The following is a 19,551-nucleotide window of genomic DNA, read 5'->3' on the forward strand; positions in this document are numbered from 1 at the left end:
TTTCCTTTTTTAAGCTTCAAAACATCCATCTCAACTAATAACTTCTAAATATCCCTGTTGTTGTCTAACTAAATTAAATGTAACCAAAGATATTTAGTGAGTGAGACGTTTTGAGACTATTTTTTTTTAACAAAAAACTTATTTGAAACATATTTATTTAATTTCTTTTACATTTTCATCTATTAAAGCAAATCTTTTTAAGAGACTCCATCCCAATTACTCTCTCTTTATTTTACGACCTTCAATATAATGTCAAAATTAAGTACGATATAAAAGCACCAATCAACGTATTAGACCGCTAAATTTTGACAGCTCAATGATGTACGCTTTGTAGCAAAAATATGAAATTTTAACTAGAGCTGCGTATCACTCGGTTAAAATGCTTTCCTTAATTTTAGCTTGACTAAGTTTCTGAAAGAATTTCGTATTGAAGTTATGATTTTTAGCCTGAGCTGCGTAACATACTTTAGCACGTGGACAAAATGTATTTATAAGAGATCAATCTGAGACTTATACTACGTTTCTACCGGGCACTAAACCGAGATTTAGCTAGATTTGTCACAAATCTCCTTGAAATCTCACAGATTTACAATAGAAATTTTAATCTCCTCAAATGAAGATTTCAAATAAAACTCATTGAAATCTACTTGGAAACATTAGTTTGTCAAATCAAATAAACTTTTGTTTCGGAGAATAATTGTTGAACCGACAATTAAAAATAAACAACTCAAAAACGAAAACGAAAGAAATCAAAAACGAAATAAAATGTAAGTATACAAAAATAATAAATACATAGGTACAAGAATAAAATAAAACTAATTACGATTGGTTGTTATGACAACGTCAAATTAATCTCCTTTTCTTTGGTGGAAACACCTCATGATTTATTTTAAATCATTTGCCTTAAATCTCGGATTATTTTTTGGTGGAAACGTACTATTAAGCCCAATCAAAATCTATTTTACAAAATATACAATAAAGATTATAAAATCTTGAACACAATAATTTTAAATTCATAAAATGTTTTTAATCTTTCAGAAATTTAATGAAAAAAATTCATTTCTTTAGAATCTAGTTAGAAAAAACATAATGAAAAGAACTCGACCATCCACTTATTATTGTGACTTTGCCTTTTCCAGTTGTGTTTTAACCTCATTTCCAAAAGCTATTTGACACATGACTGACGGTGACAGTTCTGCAATCATTTTCCAACAAAAATCAAAATACCACAAGTCGGCATTTTATTTTTGTTTACAAAATACCTAATAATTTAATTTTACCTAGAAAAACAAAAACACAAACACTTCCCGAAAATCCATAATGTTCGGTTCGAATCCAAAGGACTATGACCTAAAAATAGAACTAGCCAAATGCTGCAATGGTATAGCCACGGTTTACTTGAGTCAATATAAACCCAATTCTCAACATGTAGCAGTTAAGAAATATCGCATGGACAAGGCCAGCAAAGAGGAGAGCAATATGATCTGCGAAGAGATCCTTACTATGCGTCAATTCAATCATCCTAACATTCTTTCATTCCACACAGCTTTTGTGCATGATTCTGAGATGCACTTGGTGGCACCATTGATGTGTTTTGGCAGTTGCAAGGATACCAGTAGGAACTGCTTTAGCACCGGTAAGTTGTAGAGAGATGAAGGGTTTTATGAAGTGAAAAAGTGCTCATCGAGAGTCTTGTAGGTTTTCCCGAGATATTTGTTGCTCTAATACTACGTGATGTTCTTGCCGGACTTGAGTACATTCATCGCAAGGGTTACATCCATCGATCCATTCGTGGCAGTCATATCCTCCTTAACCAGACGAAGGCAGTCATTTCGGGCTTTAGGGAATGCACAAGTATCGTTTCGCATGGCGAGCGAGCTAAAACACTCCACAATCTCGCTCCATTTAGCAAGAAGAGTCTGAATTGGTTGGCACCAGAAGTCTTGGAACAAAACCTAATTGGATATACGGAGAAGTCGGATATTTATAGTCTTGGGATAACTTCATGTGAATTGGCAAATGGCATGGAACCTTATGCTGATATAGAGCCGACATTCATGTTCACAGAGAAGATTCGGGGAAATGTGCCAACTCTTCTGGATAGATCTACGTGTCCTAGCGAAGAGATGATGGGTAGGAGAACAAATATTTAGTTTAATTTATTAAGCAACTTTTTTCTTTGTTTGATCTTTAGATGCCGCGATGTTGGAAAGTTCAATGGTTGCAAAAACAGGACATATTTATAGTAAGCGAGTGTTTTCCGATGATTTCCATCAATTCACTGAGAGTTGTTTGGAAAAACGTCCGGCGAACCGGAGCAGCGCAATGCAACTTCTTAACCATCCATTCTTCAAACAATGTCGATATACCAGTATTTTAGATCAACTGACAAGGTTTGGATTGGAAACTTTGGATTATACGCAATTAAGGGGTAAGTTGTTTAATTGTAACTATTATAAGCATCTACAGATATGTTTGCCAAGGAGGAGGGCAGGGATGTTATAGTCAGCTAGGTTAGGCCAAAAAACACAACACACAAAAAGTTAAGGAAACCTTTTTTGTCGAGTGGTACACTGTGGCGTATGCTTACCTTTTAAGTTAGTTGAAATCTTTTTGATGGAATTGTTGTATTTTTCTTTTTTTTTAACTTGCAAAGCAGGAATTCAAAAATACGATGAATATTGTTACAAGTAAATGTTGTTTTGTTTTTATACCCAAAACAGGTAAATGCTCGCAATTCAATCCTAAAGATCTACGTTCTATAATTCTATCATCATTCCTTCTTAAGATCTTGAAAAGATTGATTGATATCCATTTAAGGGCAAGTATTGATACAAGACTTCTGTCTTCGTCTCAACATGCCTACTGTAATGGTAAATCGGTGGACACAGTGTTACACACCTTAGTATACACCGTGGAATATTCCTTCCATCATAATCAGTTCACTATGGTTCAATGGTCAAGGAAAGACATCGAAGGTGCCTTTAACAACGTGGACACATCTGCAACCACATCTGCACTAACGTCTCTAAATGTAGAGAATTCGCTTCGGGAGTTAATTCATTTAATGCTTACTAGCAGAATAATTAACTCAAAATTGGTCAACTCTTCTGGCAAACGATTCGTTAGTAGAGGGGCACTGCAAGGTGGTGTTCTATCCCCTCTCCTCGAGAACCTTGTGGTGAATGAAATCCTAACTAGTCTGGATGTGGAGGGTTACATAGTTATCGCCTATGGAGACGCCGTTGCTATAGCAGTTTCAGGAAAGCATCTTAACACCTTAAAAGAACTCTTACAAAAAGCCTTAAGCAGACTAATACTTTGGACTTATCGGTGTGGACTGGGTGTTAACCCTAAAATAACCGATTTAGTCTTATTTTCAAGACACCTTACTCTATCTAACACCTCTTGACATATTTAGCAAACAAATAGCTGCAAGCTCTGCTATTCGCCTCAAAGTTTCGTCGCAGTGGACTACCAACAACATTGGCTACTCCGTTATTCACAGACTACAACATCCCCCAATTCGACAGAAACTTCAAGATTTCTATACCTTCCAGATCTTTCTAGGAGGATAGGGCATTCCTGGAAGACGAGTCAATCCATTTCAAAAACAAAAGAAGGGGTTGGTGGACGTGTGTACTCTGAACGACTGAAATTAAGTCTCTCATTCCGCCTTTCTAATTCCTATGAAGAAGGCAAACAACATCACCACGTATCAGGTCACAAAAAACATCTTCTCAAAACTAGATTTAAAGCGTTCAAGGTGCTTGCTTTCTCTAAGCAGATCGCATATAAGCTCGTAAATAGGTATCATAACCAGAAATTGTCTAAAAGGAAAGCACGCCGTGCGGTTAAGCGTATTCTCAAACGACTTGCAGAAACTGTATAGACGAGGAAAAGGAGGAAACAGTTCTACGCCTTCTCTGTACATGCCCTGCTCTAGCTCAAAAACGCAACATTACCTAGGAGAATTCTTCTTTAACGATCTAAATCATATCAGCATAATCAGCCTTTCACGTTTCGTAAGGGACTTAAACTGTTTCCATTGAGCCTAGGAGGAAGCATGAAGACCCATATGGTATCACAATGGGCCATTAAACTTTCCTAAGTGTGTCCGTTTCCATCATGGACAGCCGCTTTAACCTAACCTAACCTAAATTCACAATTTTAAAGCAAACGACCTCTGAATTTACCACTTTCAAAAAGTCGACATTTCCTAAAACTGCGGGGGATGTGTGAAATAAAACTTTTTTTCCTTGTTCTGATTTGGACTTATATCTAAAACACTTAGTGTCCACATGTATATAGGCTACAAAGCGGCCACACGGGGTTACTCATTATATTGATCAAGATTTGTAAATATTTAAAAGCTCCTGCGATCCTTTAGTCTGGCGATGTTGAATTTAGGGGATTGTGTCATTATGTTGGATCTTCGAACTGTATCTGTACGCAATCTTTGGGTAGCTATCATTAAGTGGTGATCTCGGGCAAGTCCATTGTCGGCGCCTCTTCTGTTTTTGATATCCAAGAGACTGCTTCTAAAGCGTCGACTAATCGCGAAGTGGTCAATTTGGTTGCCTGTCCGTCGACACCCGGCTAATTTTATGACACATGAAGATGAACACCCATCACATGCCTTAGCCCGTTGTTGTTACTGCCAACCTTTGCATTGAGGTCTCCCATAACCAAAATAATATCTCGACGGAGGGTGTTGTTGTTGGCGGATCCTAGTTGACTGTAAAAGCATTCTTTCTCTTCATCAGATGCGAGCTTCTTCGGGGCGTAACTCTGTATAATGGTGACCCGTCGTACTCTACTCTGAAACCTAGCTTTTATAAGCCTTTCCCCAAGGGGCTCCCGCGAAATAAGGCTTCTGATTGCCGTTTTTGTAAGGAGTAACTCTACTCCAGTTACTTGAGCGTTTCCTGCATCATGAACAGAGTAGATCAGTACAGTGTGACGTTTCGGTGAATTGTATTTGCCCGATCCCAACCATCGCACTTCGCTTAACTCTAAAATATCTATCACGTACCGCATAAATTCTCCCTCTAATTGGAGGAATCTGGCATTGTGCTGACCTTCACTTCCTGCGTCTAGAAGCGTTCTTACATTCCAGAAACCAATCTTTGTCCGGGTACAATAGCCAAAAGTCGTCAACGAGCTATCATTAATCATCCGAGGCTTAATTTCGGTTTCCATAGCGGGATGGAGTTCAGTTACGAAGAGTGCTAATCTCCGTAACCTATCCTGAAGAGTCAGGACACTTCACCCTTACAATTTGAGCTAACTTATGTATATAGAGATACAAAAATCATTGCCCAGGGGTCACCACGAATAGGTAAAGAAAGAACTTCAACATGGCAAGAAAGTTCCATTGCTGGCCTAAACCGAGTTTTAGGCAATCACCAACTACCCAATCTGTCATGCATGCCGCAGGCACCCCACTGACTGACGAAAGCTTATACCAATTTGGGAACATTTCAATTGATTTGTGCAACACCTAAAACAAACGTTCTCTTTTTTAAATTCAATCATGATCGATTTCTAGAACCTAGTTGATTTCGATGAAATGTAATACTTTTTGCCTCTAGTTCGTGTTTCATAAGGTTCTCAGAAAATTAAGTATAATTTTTGGTTAATTGTAATTTATTTATTAGTTTAAAAAAACTCTTAATTCTAATTTACAATTCAGTCTTTAAATTAAGTTATTATAAAGAAGATAGGTAATTTTTGATTTAAATACATTCAATATAGATATTATTTTCACATTACTAGGAAGCATATGTTGAAGATCTTTATATAGTAGGTTGTTTTGGGTCTGAGCTTTTCTGTACAGCGGAGGTCGGAAGTCACCAAGATTTCTCAACAAGTATCTACTGTTGGTTATGTACTCCACATTTCTCTGTAAATATACTGGATATATATTATGTTTGATTTTAAAAATCAAATTTAAGTTTACTGTCAATGAACACTCCTAAATATTTGACTGTGCTTACTCTTTCAATTGTTTCACCATTTAAGGAAAGGGTTACATTTGACTCTAAGCTATTTATACATATGCACTTGGTTTTGTTGATATTTATTTTTAATTTGTTTTTGCACAACCAATTGTTCGCACCATTCATACATGCTGCATATTTTCATCACAGAACTCTAAATTGCGACCACATATATAAATAAGAGTATCGTCGGCAAATAAACATACTTTTGAACGTGTTAAACATCTTCCAAAATCATTAATATACAACAAAAGTAATAAAACTCCAAGTTCCGCTTCCTGGGGTACACCAATAGACGCTTTTTGGGTACTGGTGGTAATATCATTAATCTTAACATTTTGAGTTCTGTCAGTTAAATAACTTTTAAACCACTTCATCTCATTTCCACGAATACCATATTTGTATAATTTTCTCAAAAGTATCTCCCTATCGATGGTTTCAAACGCGCGTTTGAGATCCAAGAAAACAGCCAGAACAGTGTTACCTTTTTCCTTTTTCCACTCATTAATGATCCAGCATATGGAGGTTTCACAAGAATGACCACGCCTAAATCCTGATTGCTCTTCACATAAAAGGTTATTATTTTCAATAAAATTTGTAAGTTGGACACAAACTATGTGTCGGTAGCATATTTATTGGTCTCCATTCTACAGCTGTTTTAGCATTTTTGACTTTTTCAACAGGAATGATATCAGCATTCTTCCAACTCTCTGGGAACTCTCCATTATATAAAGACAAATGGAAGAATCACATCACTGCAATCTAATAAAATCTTGCAGTTCAAACCTGAGCAATCATTTTTCTTATTCATTTGTTTTACTGCTTCTATAAGATCATTTAAATTGATTTTATTCAACTGAAATATGTCTTTATAGATTTTTTCGCTAATGTTTACTATACTATCAATAAAATATTGGTTCAACGAGTTGGCTTTATCAATATCAGTTTTTATTTGAACACCATTTATCTCTAGGTCATTGACGACACTTTTTTATTCTTTAAGAATATACCTCTGTTGTTGTCCAGAAAGTATGTAGTTGGCTTCTTTTAAAACATGCTACAAATAAAAGTATAATTCTCAATGTAATAGAACATTTGCCTTTACTAAGTCTCCAATGCAAACTAACAAAACATCAAACTTTCTTCACCTTGAATTGTTGTTGTTACATAAAGAGCCACTGTGCTTATGTTCTATAAATTTTACATCTACAAAATTGATTATTTTCAATTCTATTTTATATTTTTTTTGTTTTCCAGATGAAAGCCTAGCCCTGTGCAACGAACTTGCCGATATAAATATGAATGGAAATTTCGAATGGGATTTCTAAAAATATCAAATTAATGTAAATAACAAAAAAAAAACATATTTATAAAAGAACCTGTTCAATACTTGTCTCAATACAATAAAATGATACATATGTACGTTGTTTAAAAACAAAACTAAATGTTCAACATTTAAAACTAAAAAATAAAAATAAAACAATAAATAAAAAAATTATTTTAAAACACATGTTTTTCTTTATTTCTATAATAAAATTATACAAAAAATGCATAATTTTACTTTTTTTAATTTTTAATTAATACATAGGTAGTATATATTTTAAATTGTTTTTAAATTGCTTATTAATTGTTCTTTGCATTCAAAACATTTATGTATACATAATTTATATTATTCAAAAAGAAAAAATTAAGAAGACAAATAATTTAAGTAAAAAAAAGGGATGAAAACATTTTAATAATACCCAACGTCATTTTAAAAAAATTCTACATACTTTAAAGTATAAAAGGAAAAGAAAACGGAAACAACTTTTATTTTTTTAAATTTAATATTTTTGTTTTATGGTAGAAAAATGCTAATTGGTGCTTGTTTTTTTTTTTTTTTTGTTTAACCGCTCATAACCATTCGAACGAATTCCTCGTAATTTACATTACCCTGTGAGTCCTCTTGGTTAGCAAGTAATTGTTCGACTTCCTCATCGGTGAGTTTCTCACCCAATGTGGTCAATAAATGCCTAAGTTCAGCTGTCGAAATGAAGCCACTGGCATCCTTGTCGAAATGACGTAGACCTTCGATGAAATCATCGGCAGTATCACCGGAACGTGCCTTTGATATGGCCTGGTAAATGGGCAAGAACACTTCGAAGGAGATACGTTCGTCGGGCTTCAATTGATGAGTGCATTTCTTGACATCGGACTCAGTGGGATTTTGGCCGAGAGCGCGAAGACATTCACCAACTTGACTAAGTTGAATTTTACCATCTCCGCGGTTGTCGAAGAGGTTGAAGGCTTCTTGGAATTCTGTAAAGAGAATAGAAATTAATGTGGGTTAGTAAATGGTTTAAGTAGAGGACACAGAAATTCAAAAGAAAATTACGATTTGAAGACAAGGGATTTCAAGCATAGTTCAAAACTGGTTCAAATAAGAAATGTTAAGCGAATTGATTAACTGGAAAAGCTGAAAATCATACAAGTTTGGATAAATGTATGAATTAAATAAATTGCTTCCTTTTCTGTAGAATAAAGACATCTTCAGTTGACTCAAATCTTCAACAAGAATTTGGGTTAGTTAACCAATAACTAAAAGCAGGCGGTTATGCATTAAAAAATATAATTGAGTCTAATACTACAACCACCACCTTTTTCGTAACTAAACATTTATGGTCAAACTGGTCAATATAATATGAAGCCACATAAATATGGTGCAAAAATGCAGCAACTATTTATAAAAGTTTAAAAAATACAAAAGCACAATTTGAATTTGAAACAGTTACTTGGGAAAAAATAAACCTATAATCCCTTATTTAGAACAGAGGCTTTTCTTTAAATTTGATTTGAAAACTGTTTTAATATTGAATTCTATATCACAAGGTTCAAGATTTTAAAATATTTATTAAAAATCGTTATTTTAAACACTCTCACGCACCTTCAACCGTTGTAAACGTATTTTTACTGGGCTGCTCGTACATATACATTTTGTTTAAACCAATTTCCTTTTTTTAAATAAATTAATAAGATTAACAAAACAAATAATTGTTTAAGCAATTATTATTATTAAATTTTTTGATTTATCACTCGAGACGACTGAATTGTGTCGCAGACAACCTTTCAATAAATTAAATTCCCAACAACTGTGTAACTCTAAGCGAGGTCTTACGTGAACAACCGCGAAAAATTCGCAACAAGAAAAATAATAACAAAAATGAATGAACAAAATAAAAGAAATACAAACAGCAACAAGAAAAGAATCAATTCGAAGCAAGTGCTTGTTACTTGCTTCTTTCTGCAGCACCACTACGAGGCACTGCAACTACTACACTTCACTACATTGGATGAGAATTGAGTGTTCATAGAAAATGGGCATTCAAATAAAAAAAAGAAAGAAAAAGGCAAAACAACAACAACGGACGAAGAATTAATGTGAAAACTTGTGTATGTTGAGACATGGTGTTTTTCGACAAAAGTTAATTTAGCAGCTGTGAACAAATTGTTAAGACAGGGGTTTAAATAAATTTAATACACATCACCTCTTCCACCATTTGTGGAATCTTTTTGAGAGACTTACACCTACATACATACATATATTGATTTTAAGCAATAGCTGACAAATAGAAAATCAACCTAGCCTCAGAGATTTGAAAAACAAACCGAATTTTATAAAACCTTTGTTGTTTTCTATAATTTAAGGTATGACATTCTGATATTAGCAATAATATAAATAAAATAGCGAAAAGCACATAAATGCTGCATAAATATTATGTGAATATTCATTCACACGTATTGTGAGAGAAAAAACGTCATAGCTTAATACGTTTATTGAATACTCAAAGGTTCTGTCAAATGAATTTAAATTTATTCAGCTTTATAGCGTAGTTTGAAGTAATCTTTGTGACACAAGCGGAAGATCAATAATGGGGTCCAAATCTCTAAATGTGATCAATTTTCCGCTTTGTAATGTAGACGACACGTAATCTGTGTAGTTTTATGAAAACAGAGAGAATATTGTTTGCCCGATTTGGATCTTCGAGAATGTGAATAGACGAATATTTATTTCTTAATGAATATAAATAAATCTAGAGTCAACATAACAACAAAAGTTTTTCAAGTGGGACTTGACAACTTTGAATTTACAATAGCCCTTAAGCTCTAATTAGAAATTAAATTGTCAATTTCAAAACATTAGGTAAAAATATTTTAATCACTTACACATACATCACAAAATAAACGCTGGTATGCCCCAGGGCTCCGTTTTGTCTCCGCCGCTCTTCCTTATTTCTATAAATAATCTCAGTAAATTGTTTCGCGAATGACAGTACCCTCAGCTTTTCATATTCGTTTTTAGAATCCCATCCTTGTTCTTCGGATGTAGAACTTCAACGGCAGCGTATCATAAGCTCATTAAATTCTGATCTCGACAGCATTGTATAATTTAATGCTTCGAAAACTCAATGCTGTCTCCTGTCGTTAAAGCGTAACCCACCCCCGATGCCGCTATCCATGAGCGGCTCTTGCATCCAGGACTTTCAGAACTCGGTATGTATATCACAGATCACCTTTTATGGAATGATCACATATTCGACATTCCCAAAAATGCTCCTAGGTGCTTAGGATTTCTACGACGGTGCAAGGAATTTTTCACCTCTTCTGATCTGGCTGTAATTTACAAAGCCTTCATTCGTCCCAAACTTGAATATAACTCGCATATTTGGGCAGGTTGAGCTTTGAAAATAATAGGCGATAGAACTATAATCGAAACAATTACGTCACTTGAACACCGCCACAATGCTTCATGCCTTTCGTTGTTTTACCGATATTTTTATAAACAGTGCTCTGTCGAATTAGCCAGTTGCATTCCCCTCCTCAAAAAATTCATCCGTAATACTTGTACTTCTGGGAATGCACATCAGTTTAACCTTGAGCTCAATTACGGACGAACTGGCAAGTATAGAGATTCTTTTTTTAACCGCACATCGAGAATGTGGAATGCTTTACCCAGCTTTGTTTTTCCCTATCATTTTGATATTCAAAAGTTCAAGACCAATTTGCATCGGTATCTCCTCTTTAATCCTTCCCTATTTTCCTAAAGCTCGCACTATGTTTAAACTTTAAACATGTTATGGGTATTAATAACCCCTTGAGTGCCAGTTTATTAATAAAAAAAGCATAGAGATGCTTAAGAAAAGCAATCAAACAAGTCGGTGAATCTGACTTTTGGGCTGAGCTATTTTGTCAACTAAGACAACAAGTGTTAAAAAGCTCTTAATGTTTCAAGAATCAATAAATAAACTTTGTACAAACAATAAATTAAATTTGTGTAGGTCATTCTGTTGTTTTTTGTTTAAATAACCATGTTAGTTAATGAAGACGTTATCAACGTTAGTTTCTTGCCTAATTGCAATGACAAAAGGGATTAGAGAAAAACGACTTAGGATGCATAACACTGGCTGAGGAATGTCAAATAAATTTCAATTTACCCATCGAGGGTTTAAAAACTTCTAAAAACATCTTGTATGAAGTCATTTTAAAGGTTGATGAGAAATGTGGAGCTGAATAAATTGCAGAAGCTTTTAGTTCCTTGTACCGAACAACTTACAGCAAATTAAATCAAAACCTTGCAGAGAACAACTATTTTACATACATTAAGGTGGCGCTACAGTCCTGTGTAAACTAGGGCCTCACCGAACAAACTTCTCCATCTAGCTCGGTCCCTATCTAGATATCTCCAGTTTCGCGCTCCAAGTTGGTTTAGGTCACTTTCCACTTGTGCGCGCCAACTGATCCGCGGTCTTCCTTTACTGCTCTGTCCTATGGGTGTGGATTCAAAGACTTTCCGGGTCGGAGCATTGGTTTCCATGCGCTCTACGTGACCCAGCCATCTTAGTCGTTAGCCATTTACCCTTCTGGCTCAGTCTACGTCGCTGTACAGTCCGTACAGCTCGTCGTTCCATCTTCTCCTCCAATCCTTTTCGATGCATACGGGACCGTAGTTCACATGAAGAACTTTTCTTTCGAACCAACACAAGGTGCTTTCATCCGCTTTTGAAATAGTCCATACACCGTATAGCAGGACAAGGATGATAGGGGTCTTATATGGCGACACTTTGGTCCCTCGAGAGAGAACTTTACCACTCAATTGCTTTCTTAGCCCAAAGAAACAGCGGTTAGCAAGAGTTTTTCTTCGTTTGATCTCAGAGTTTACAGCGGAGCCTAGGTAGACGAAGCCTTTGATTACCTCAAAGTTACGTCTGTCGTTAAACCCATTTTTGACAACTCTGCCGCAATACTCCCAAAAGCCGATTATGTCAATGTTATTAGCATATGCTAGTAATTGGACAGACTTTTGAAAAATAGTGCCTCTAGTGTTGACGTGTGAGCTCTGCACTATTTTTTCAAGCACGATGTAAAAAAAAAATCCCATGACAGAGCATCACCTTGTCTAAAACCTTTTTTGACATCGAAAGGTTCTGTCAAGTTGTTTAACCTTTATGGAGCAGCGTGAATTCTCCATGGTCATCCCGCACAAACTGACGAGTTTGGCAGGGATGCCAAAACTAGACATGGCTCTATACATCTCGTCCCTGTAGATGCTGTCATACGCGGCCTTGAAATCGATAAAAAGATGGTGAGTATCGATTTGGTATTTTTGGGTTTTTTCCAGGATCTGCCGTAATGTCAATATTTGATAGACTGTGGACTTTTCCTGTCTAAGACCACACTGATAAGGACCTATCAGGTTGTTGACTTTGGGCTTTAGACGTTCACATATTACGGCAGAGAAAATTTTATAGGCGATGTTAGGTAGACTGATTCCTCTATAGTTTAGAGGGTGGTTATTTATTTTCGCCAGTTTTTCCACAGTTGCACCTCTTCCTTTTCTTTCAATTCCTTTTCGGTAGGAACTTTATAACCCGGAATTCGATTGGCTTTTATGGTTCCTAGCGGTAAAATCGCTTTCTTTGCTAAATAAGTCAACAGCGGTAAGGACTTGTACCAGTTGTAAAAGAAAAATTTGTAGTTAAATCCGTCGGGAATAGTTCTCGGCAGTCGAATAACAACGTCACTAGATGTACTAATTTTTGACATGTCCTTGGGCTCAAGTATAAAATTCAAAGTCGTAGCTGAACCCTCAGCTACCACTGATTTTGATATCCCCATTTGTGTGGTTTTATTGGGTTGTATAGCCGCATAGATGATCTGCTTTTGGTTGGTATAATTTGTTCATCCACTGCCATATATTCTTCTCTAGGAGCAGTAAGGAGTCTCTGCCTTGTTTGATCCAAGAATGGTCTTATTTTATGAAAGGGATCATGTGCTGGTTGTCCTTTGGGTATTTGCGTCGAGTTGGTGTTGAAATGTATGAAACTTTTTATTTCTTGGAACCGGTTATATGCCATTACAGAGTTAATTTTTGGGTAACCTAGCCTTTCATTCTAATAAAACATAGTTGATGATAACTGTACGATGGACATGTTAAACATTTTTCAACAAACTGTTCAAGTTCCATTGCTGGTATATGGGCATTTTTTTCGGGACGTTTTTCACAGGAGTATCTGATTGCTTCTTGTTCTATATATTTGAAAATTTCGTCTTTAAAAAAGTGCTTGTAGAAAACAACAGAAAACTAGAAAATATCGACAAAAATACGGTTTGGCTCATATATGAGCCACCATGCAGTAAAGGGTTAAAACACATAAAAGGTACAATTCCTGTTTGTTTGCATTCGCTTTCTGCATTCATTGCTAATTTGTACCTTGAATTTAGTTAATAAAGTAATAAACGACCTTTTTGATTTGATATGGAAACTATCTTATAGGTAGGTAGGTTAATATTGACTTGTCAGCTAATAACGTTGTTATCTTTTAATAAGAATCAATTCGTGTTGAATGCATGACATTACTTTATATGCTACCAATAAATATCTCTATCGCAATCAAAAAAATCAAAACCCATTGAGTTAATCACTCGAATATGGAAAACTTGTTGCAGACCCAATAATACCATATTGGGTATCAAAGCAAAACGAGGTTACACAATTCAATTGCAATGTCCATTGCAACTTAAAGAAAATGAAAAAAAAAAAAACGTCTAATAAATAACCAAAAAGATAGAAAAGTAAACAACATACAAAAAAAAGAAGTTATTCCTAATTTAGAAACAAATATAAACATTCTACTTCCAGATGGGCAGATGTGTTAGCAAAAGAGATGTTGACTTGAAAAATTACAAAAATACTCGTACATCGATGATGCTGACGCACCAAAAAGGCAACTAGAACTCTCTCAGCTTCGACTCCCGAGTTGTGTACAATTCGACTCGACACTCGTACAACATACATTCGCTTCGCAATTCGAATACAAATCACTTCGTAGTTTATTTATCTTCGTTTCTTTTAATTTATCGCAATTTTTATAAATAGCTTCATCAGAGTAGCAAGTACCAAGCAATTGCGACTCTGACTCTGGCCAGGCCACCACCAGACGCAGACCACAACGATTGTGGTGTGTTGTGTTGGGCGCTTTAAGATAGATCACCACTTTGGAATACTTGTCATTGGGATTTTCTTGGAAAGACGTGCAAAATTTCACCGCGTCGAGTGTGATTTGCTGGCACATTTGCATACCTATAGATTTTGCTAATGCATTGCAAGATTCTTTGTTGTTTTATTTGTATGTTAACACTTTTGGAGAAATAATGTAAAAAAAAAACAAGATACGCAAGAGGAAACCAACGTCGCTCGACGTCGTCGTCGTCATGTTTGTGGAGTGAGTCATCGAACAAAGATAAAAATTGGGTCTTAAGCAGTTAAATTTGGTTAAATGGGTGTGGAGTCATAGGAAATTAATCAAATTGTTATAATTTAATTTCTTTAAACACAGAAAAACAAAGAAAACATGAAAATGATGTGCAGTAAAATGCAGATGTTTTTTAAAGTGTTTCTTACCTGCAAGTTGGTCCTCTGTGTAGTTACCCTGCAAAACACACAAAATACAAAGCAAATCAATATAAAGAATTGAGTTTTTCACATTAATTAGATAATTACCATTTTATTTGATATGAATCAAGTGATTTTTAATGATTTATTTAAAGAAAAAGATAAATATGTAATATATCGGGTCGTCGTCGATGTTGGTCGCTGAACTATACAAAAGAGTTCACTGTTCACCCACCACCGTTTTTGATTTTTGGGCAAGTCAGAGGAAAATAAAGTTTCGAAGTTTAATGAATTTCGAAGTTTATTAAATAAAATGCAGGGTTGTTATGGGAATTTTGCCTATAAATTTCCCGGAGGCTACACGAAGAAATATTTCATAGAAAATAAAAAAACGCTCTTGACTTGACGCGACAAATACATTTAGGCTTTAAGATCGTTTTTACTATATTTTGAGAAATTGACATTTAACTCTCTTTGGAGAATATTTTTTTAAGCTTTTCACTAATTGCGAAGTGAGTCGAAGTGTTTTTTTTTTTTCAAATAATTTTTAGTTTCTTGGCAACATTTTGAATGTTTTCAAAGACTTTTGTCTGTCAAATGGAATATTTAACTGAAATTACAGCAAAGAGACGAAGACAAAGTTAGGATTGGACTCTTTTGATACAATTAATTTTGACGTTTCACCATTTTATCTTATTCCAGCTAAAACTCTGAATTATGTTTTATTGAACGGATTGTCGAAATATATTGACACTTGCTATTTAATAAAAATAATAAGGTTTATTTTAAGTATAAATCGGTATTTTTTTAGATATATTTAGTTTTTTTGCAGGCAACAAATTTAAGGAAATTTCTTAATTTTCAAAAATTTTAATTGAAAATTCATATTCCCAATGTGAAGGTGACATCTGTCAAAACGAATATTGTTGTTTGACAAACGTAGACGCTATTAATGGTTAGAATCTGTAAAATGTTAATAAAAACAGTGTTGTTATTCAGAACAATGTTGTTAAAAGAAATAAGAATCCACCTTTGAGGGTTTGAAAGACATTATTGAAAAGAAAACAATTGATTCTATTGTTTCTTGATCTGATACAACATGGAAATTTCAATGTGTTTGATAATTTGACATTTTTTTTACATTTTCTTTAATTTCTTATTTATATTAGTAAATCTGAGAGAAAATAATAATATGCGTCGTTACACAGAAATTTCTTGTAATATTGTCAAATCCTTTTTGCAATTATATTTTAAGCGACATTTTTAGTAAAAAAAGAACAATAATCATTGACATACTAGTCATGAAATCCAAAAACCTATTTTCAAGTTTAATCTTAAATGGAGTTAATAGTTTCCGAAAATGACTTAAGGCATAAATGATTTTTGAAATTAAGTTTTTTTTGGCGATTACGATTATATGGGCTTAAGGGCTCTTTGTGTTAAGTTTACATTACAAAATAGATTCTGGTAGGCACATATGTACATTTCTGTGCACGAGAAACCATTTACTGTTTTGGGGCATTCGTTTATTTTAGCTGCAGTCAGCTTTAGGCATTTGACAAGTGAAAATCATCCGATTACTAAAATTGAAACGGTACACTCTTCAACAATGGATTGAGATTTCTAAAATTAAATACAAAAATTGTATCACGTGTCACACAAGCAACAAAACACTCTTAATTTTGCAAGCAAAGTTTCCTGACCATATTATTCCTCGAAAAAAGCGATCACAAATGCATTTAAAGATCTTATAATTTAAATAATTATGTATGCCAATGCTCCACACTCAATTCAAGACCTTAAAGATGAAATTATTGAAGTTATTGAGGACTTACAGTTACAACTGTGTGAATTGGTCATAGAAACCTTTCATGAAAAGGATAAAGTCCTATAAAAACGTTTTTGACCTCTAAACTTGGCAGATTTTGATCCAGACTTATCGCTTTAAATTAACATCCATAAACTTTAATTAAAGAATAAAAACTCTAATTGGAAAACAATATTTTTTATTCTGATTTTGAGTGATGATAATTTTTAAGCGCGAAGATTGTAAAGCTTCAATTTTAGTAGTAGGATGTTTTTAACTTGTCAAATGCATTGTACTAAATTCAAATTAAAAAAAATCTTAATACACGAAAAATCTATCTTTTCTTAGAATCGTAAACAAAATTTCTGTTGAGACTAATTTATTCAACACTAAAATTTGTCCGTACTATCATAAAAGTGAATTTACATGTATCTGCATCTGCATAATGTCAAAACATGAAAGTTAGAGCGAGTACTCTTTCAACTAACTCTTTTTAGTTCCTTTAAAATACTATAGCTTTGTGACAGTACAGTCTTGTCGGAAGCTTTATTAAAAAAATAAAAAAAAACACCAAACTTACTTACTTAAGGTGGCGCTACAATCTAGGGTGGACCTGGGCCTCAACCAACATGCTTCTCCCGCCAGCTCGGTCCCTAGCTAGCTATCTCCAATTTCGCACGTCAAGTTGGTTAAGGTCCTCTCCCACATGCACGCCCTACCTAAGTTGAGGTATTTCTGTACTACGCCGTTCCTCAGGATTGAATTCGAAGACCTTCCGGGCTGGAGCGTTGATGTCCGTTCGTTCTACATGATCCAGTGATTGAACTTTTATTCTTTTAAGAAGGTCAGTGTCACTGTACAGCCCGTACGGTTCGTCGTTCAATCAATGCAGGCGAGACCAAAAATCACCCAAAGAATTTGACGCTTTCATCTTTGTAGGCTGACGCCTACACAAATGAGAACCGGTATGATGAGTATCTTATAGATGGTGATTTGAGATTTTCGAGAAAGAGACTTTACTATTCAGTTGACTTCTAATCCTGAGGCTCCACAAGAGTAAAATCCAATCCAACTTCTCTTCAGCAATCTTATCCGCAATCCAGTTTTTTTTTTTGACTGGCCATATTATGTCTTGCCATGAGCAACCTTAAATGTCACATTTGACACAACGGTCAATCTGTTGTTTACTTTTTTGTTGATTTACTTTTGTGTCAGTAGTTGCTGTTTTTTGCAAAATAAAATTAAAACAAATTATATAAAAAATGCCTTTGAATAGTAGTAAACAACAACAATATAAGAAATTAAATATATTTCCATTTTCTTTAATTAATCTTACTTACTTAATGTAAAAAATATATAGGTTTGACCGCACATGACGACAATTTAAACAAAATGGAGTTTTATTTTCAAAATGGACGCTCACCACTACATACAACACAAACATCAAATTTGATGACAGGATTTTGATCCGCTCAAAAAATCCATACTGTGATGACCGGATCATGGACTTGATGTTGGATTGTTGGTCTCTGTTGGATTAGCTGATAACAGGCCGATAGTCCTGTGATCGGAAATGTTCAATGAAGACCCCAAGTAAGTGCAAAGAAGCAGCAATTTGCAAGAGTTATTCTTCGTTCGATTTCAGCGCTGGTGTCGTTGTCTGATTTGTTTGTCTGAATTGAAACCTAACAAAAGCTGTTTAAACAAAATTATGGGCTCTTATTTGGTTCACGGTGTTTTTTTCATAGTCTCAATTTAATAGTTATAAATCATTTTTATAATTCTTAATACAATGAAAACAAATTAAAATTCGGAAAAGTGTAATGCAAGAAAAATATTACAATTAGTTGCATGAACCTCACAATTAAAAGGAAAATAAAATTCTTGAAAAAATGTGCAACAGAACGTACAAAAATTAATGTAGCAACACAATTCAAAAATAAAGAACGGGTCTACCACGATATCTAGAAATTAATTATCTAGAAATTCGAGTGAATTTTAAACATTGTCTCAAAAATTTAAACATACATTCTGGATAGCTTACTTCTTACAAACTAGAAGTTGACAAGTAGAGTTATCAATCAGACAATTGCACATTGCTACTCATGCACTTGTGAGAACAGTTACCCATCTAAACACATTGTCAACGAAACTGTAAGAACATCCACGGTAAATTCAGTATTATTAAAATTAGTCTAACGTGAGCTTGAAATTACCTCTACAAAACAAATATCGAATTTTTATTTTTTTTCGAGATTTTTTTCTAGATAGAGTCTTTCGAGATTTTTGTTAATTCTGGATTTTTGTGGATTCGAGATTTCTGCGTTCTAGATAATTTTTTTTTATTTTCGAGATTTTCGGCATTCGAGATGTTTGGCATTCTAGATTTCGTCATGATCCCATAAAGAACAAATATAAAGACTTTGTTATACTTGAAACATCCTGGCAAAACTGATGCTTACGAAGATGCTATAATAAAGATGAATATGTTTGTCTTAACTATAATTTTGGCTTCTGCATTATAGATTTTGTCTATAATTCAGAAGAGTGAATATCTTATATATGTAGCATCCCTTTTTTGTATAAATCAAATCATATAGGTATATAAGTGTGTCATTACACTCAGACGTTTTTAGAAAGACTCAAATAAGTGCGAAAGAGGAAGTAGGTCAGAAATACTTTAAAAAGTCTCAATCCGCAGAGTTCTGGGTTCAGAATTGTTTTGGATGGTTTTTGACGTTTCTCTTTCTGCCTTTATTTTTTCTTGGCGTTGCTTCATTTCTGTATCTAGTGTTTCCGAACAATTTCAAGTG

The 19,551-nt window shown here is 34.4% G+C and overlaps 2 protein-coding genes and 1 long non-coding RNA gene across 4 annotated transcripts; 2 read left to right on the forward strand and 1 right to left on the reverse strand.

The window, feature by feature from the left end:
• The first annotated feature begins 1,165 nt into the window (after positions 1 to 1,165).
• On the forward strand, positions 1,166 to 7,488 carry LOC129951103 (putative serine/threonine-protein kinase STE20-like). The gene is made up of 4 exons (XM_056063115.1): positions 1,166 to 1,636; positions 1,699 to 2,133; positions 2,195 to 2,431; positions 7,260 to 7,488. Exons 1-4 carry the CDS (start codon positions 1,321 to 1,323, stop codon positions 7,328 to 7,330), a joined length of 1,059 nt encoding a protein of 352 aa, XP_055919090.1. The 5' UTR covers positions 1,166 to 1,320; the 3' UTR covers positions 7,331 to 7,488.
• A 321-nt stretch (positions 7,489 to 7,809) lies between these two features.
• Positions 7,810 to 15,194, reverse strand: LOC129951104 (myosin-2 essential light chain). 2 transcript variants are annotated; one of them, XM_056063117.1, is made up of 3 exons: positions 15,040 to 15,194; positions 14,941 to 14,968; positions 7,810 to 8,300 (listed from the first exon to the last, which is right to left on the reverse strand). In XM_056063117.1, exons 1-3 carry the CDS (start codon positions 15,040 to 15,042, stop codon positions 7,888 to 7,890), a joined length of 444 nt encoding a protein of 147 aa, XP_055919092.1. In that variant the 5' UTR covers positions 15,043 to 15,194; the 3' UTR covers positions 7,810 to 7,887. The 2 variants fall into 2 exon arrangements, with proteins under 2 accessions (XP_055919092.1, XP_055919091.1); XM_056063116.1 differs by lacking the exons at positions 14,941 to 14,968; positions 15,040 to 15,194 and adding an exon at positions 8,926 to 9,131.
• On the forward strand, positions 13,623 to 15,057 carry LOC129951105 (uncharacterized). The gene is made up of 2 exons (XR_008782131.1): positions 13,623 to 14,111; positions 14,179 to 15,057. It is a non-coding gene; the product is annotated as an uncharacterized LOC129951105 (long non-coding RNA).
• Positions 15,195 to 19,551: the final 4,357 nt, after the last annotated feature.

This window comes from Eupeodes corollae, chromosome 3 (genome assembly GCF_945859685.1).
Source record: "Eupeodes corollae chromosome 3, idEupCoro1.1, whole genome shotgun sequence".
NCBI classification, from domain to species: Eukaryota; Metazoa; Arthropoda; class Insecta; order Diptera; family Syrphidae; genus Eupeodes; species Eupeodes corollae.

What these genes read in the sequence shown, in the direction of transcription:
- LOC129951103 (XM_056063115.1), top strand. Translation starts at nt 1,321, where the DNA reads ATGTTCGGTTCGAATCCAAAGGACTATGACCTAAAAATAGAACTAGCC. An exon ending in TAGGAACTGCTTTAGCACCG is followed by an intron (nt 1,637 to 1,698) that starts GTAAGTTGTAGA and finishes AGAGTCTTGTAG; the next exon opens with GTTTTCCCGAGATATTTGTT. An exon ending in GGATTATACGCAATTAAGGG is followed by an intron (nt 2,432 to 7,259) that starts GTAAGTTGTTTA and finishes TTTGTTTTCCAG; the next exon opens with ATGAAAGCCTAGCCCTGTGC.
- LOC129951104 (XM_056063116.1), bottom strand. Translation starts at nt 8,974, where the DNA reads ATGTATATGTACGAGCAGCCCAGTAAAAATACGTTTACAACGGTTGAA. An exon ending in TACGTTTACAACGGTTGAAG is followed by an intron (nt 8,301 to 8,925) that starts GTGCGTGAGAGT and finishes TTCTCTTTACAG; the next exon opens with AATTCCAAGAAGCCTTCAAC.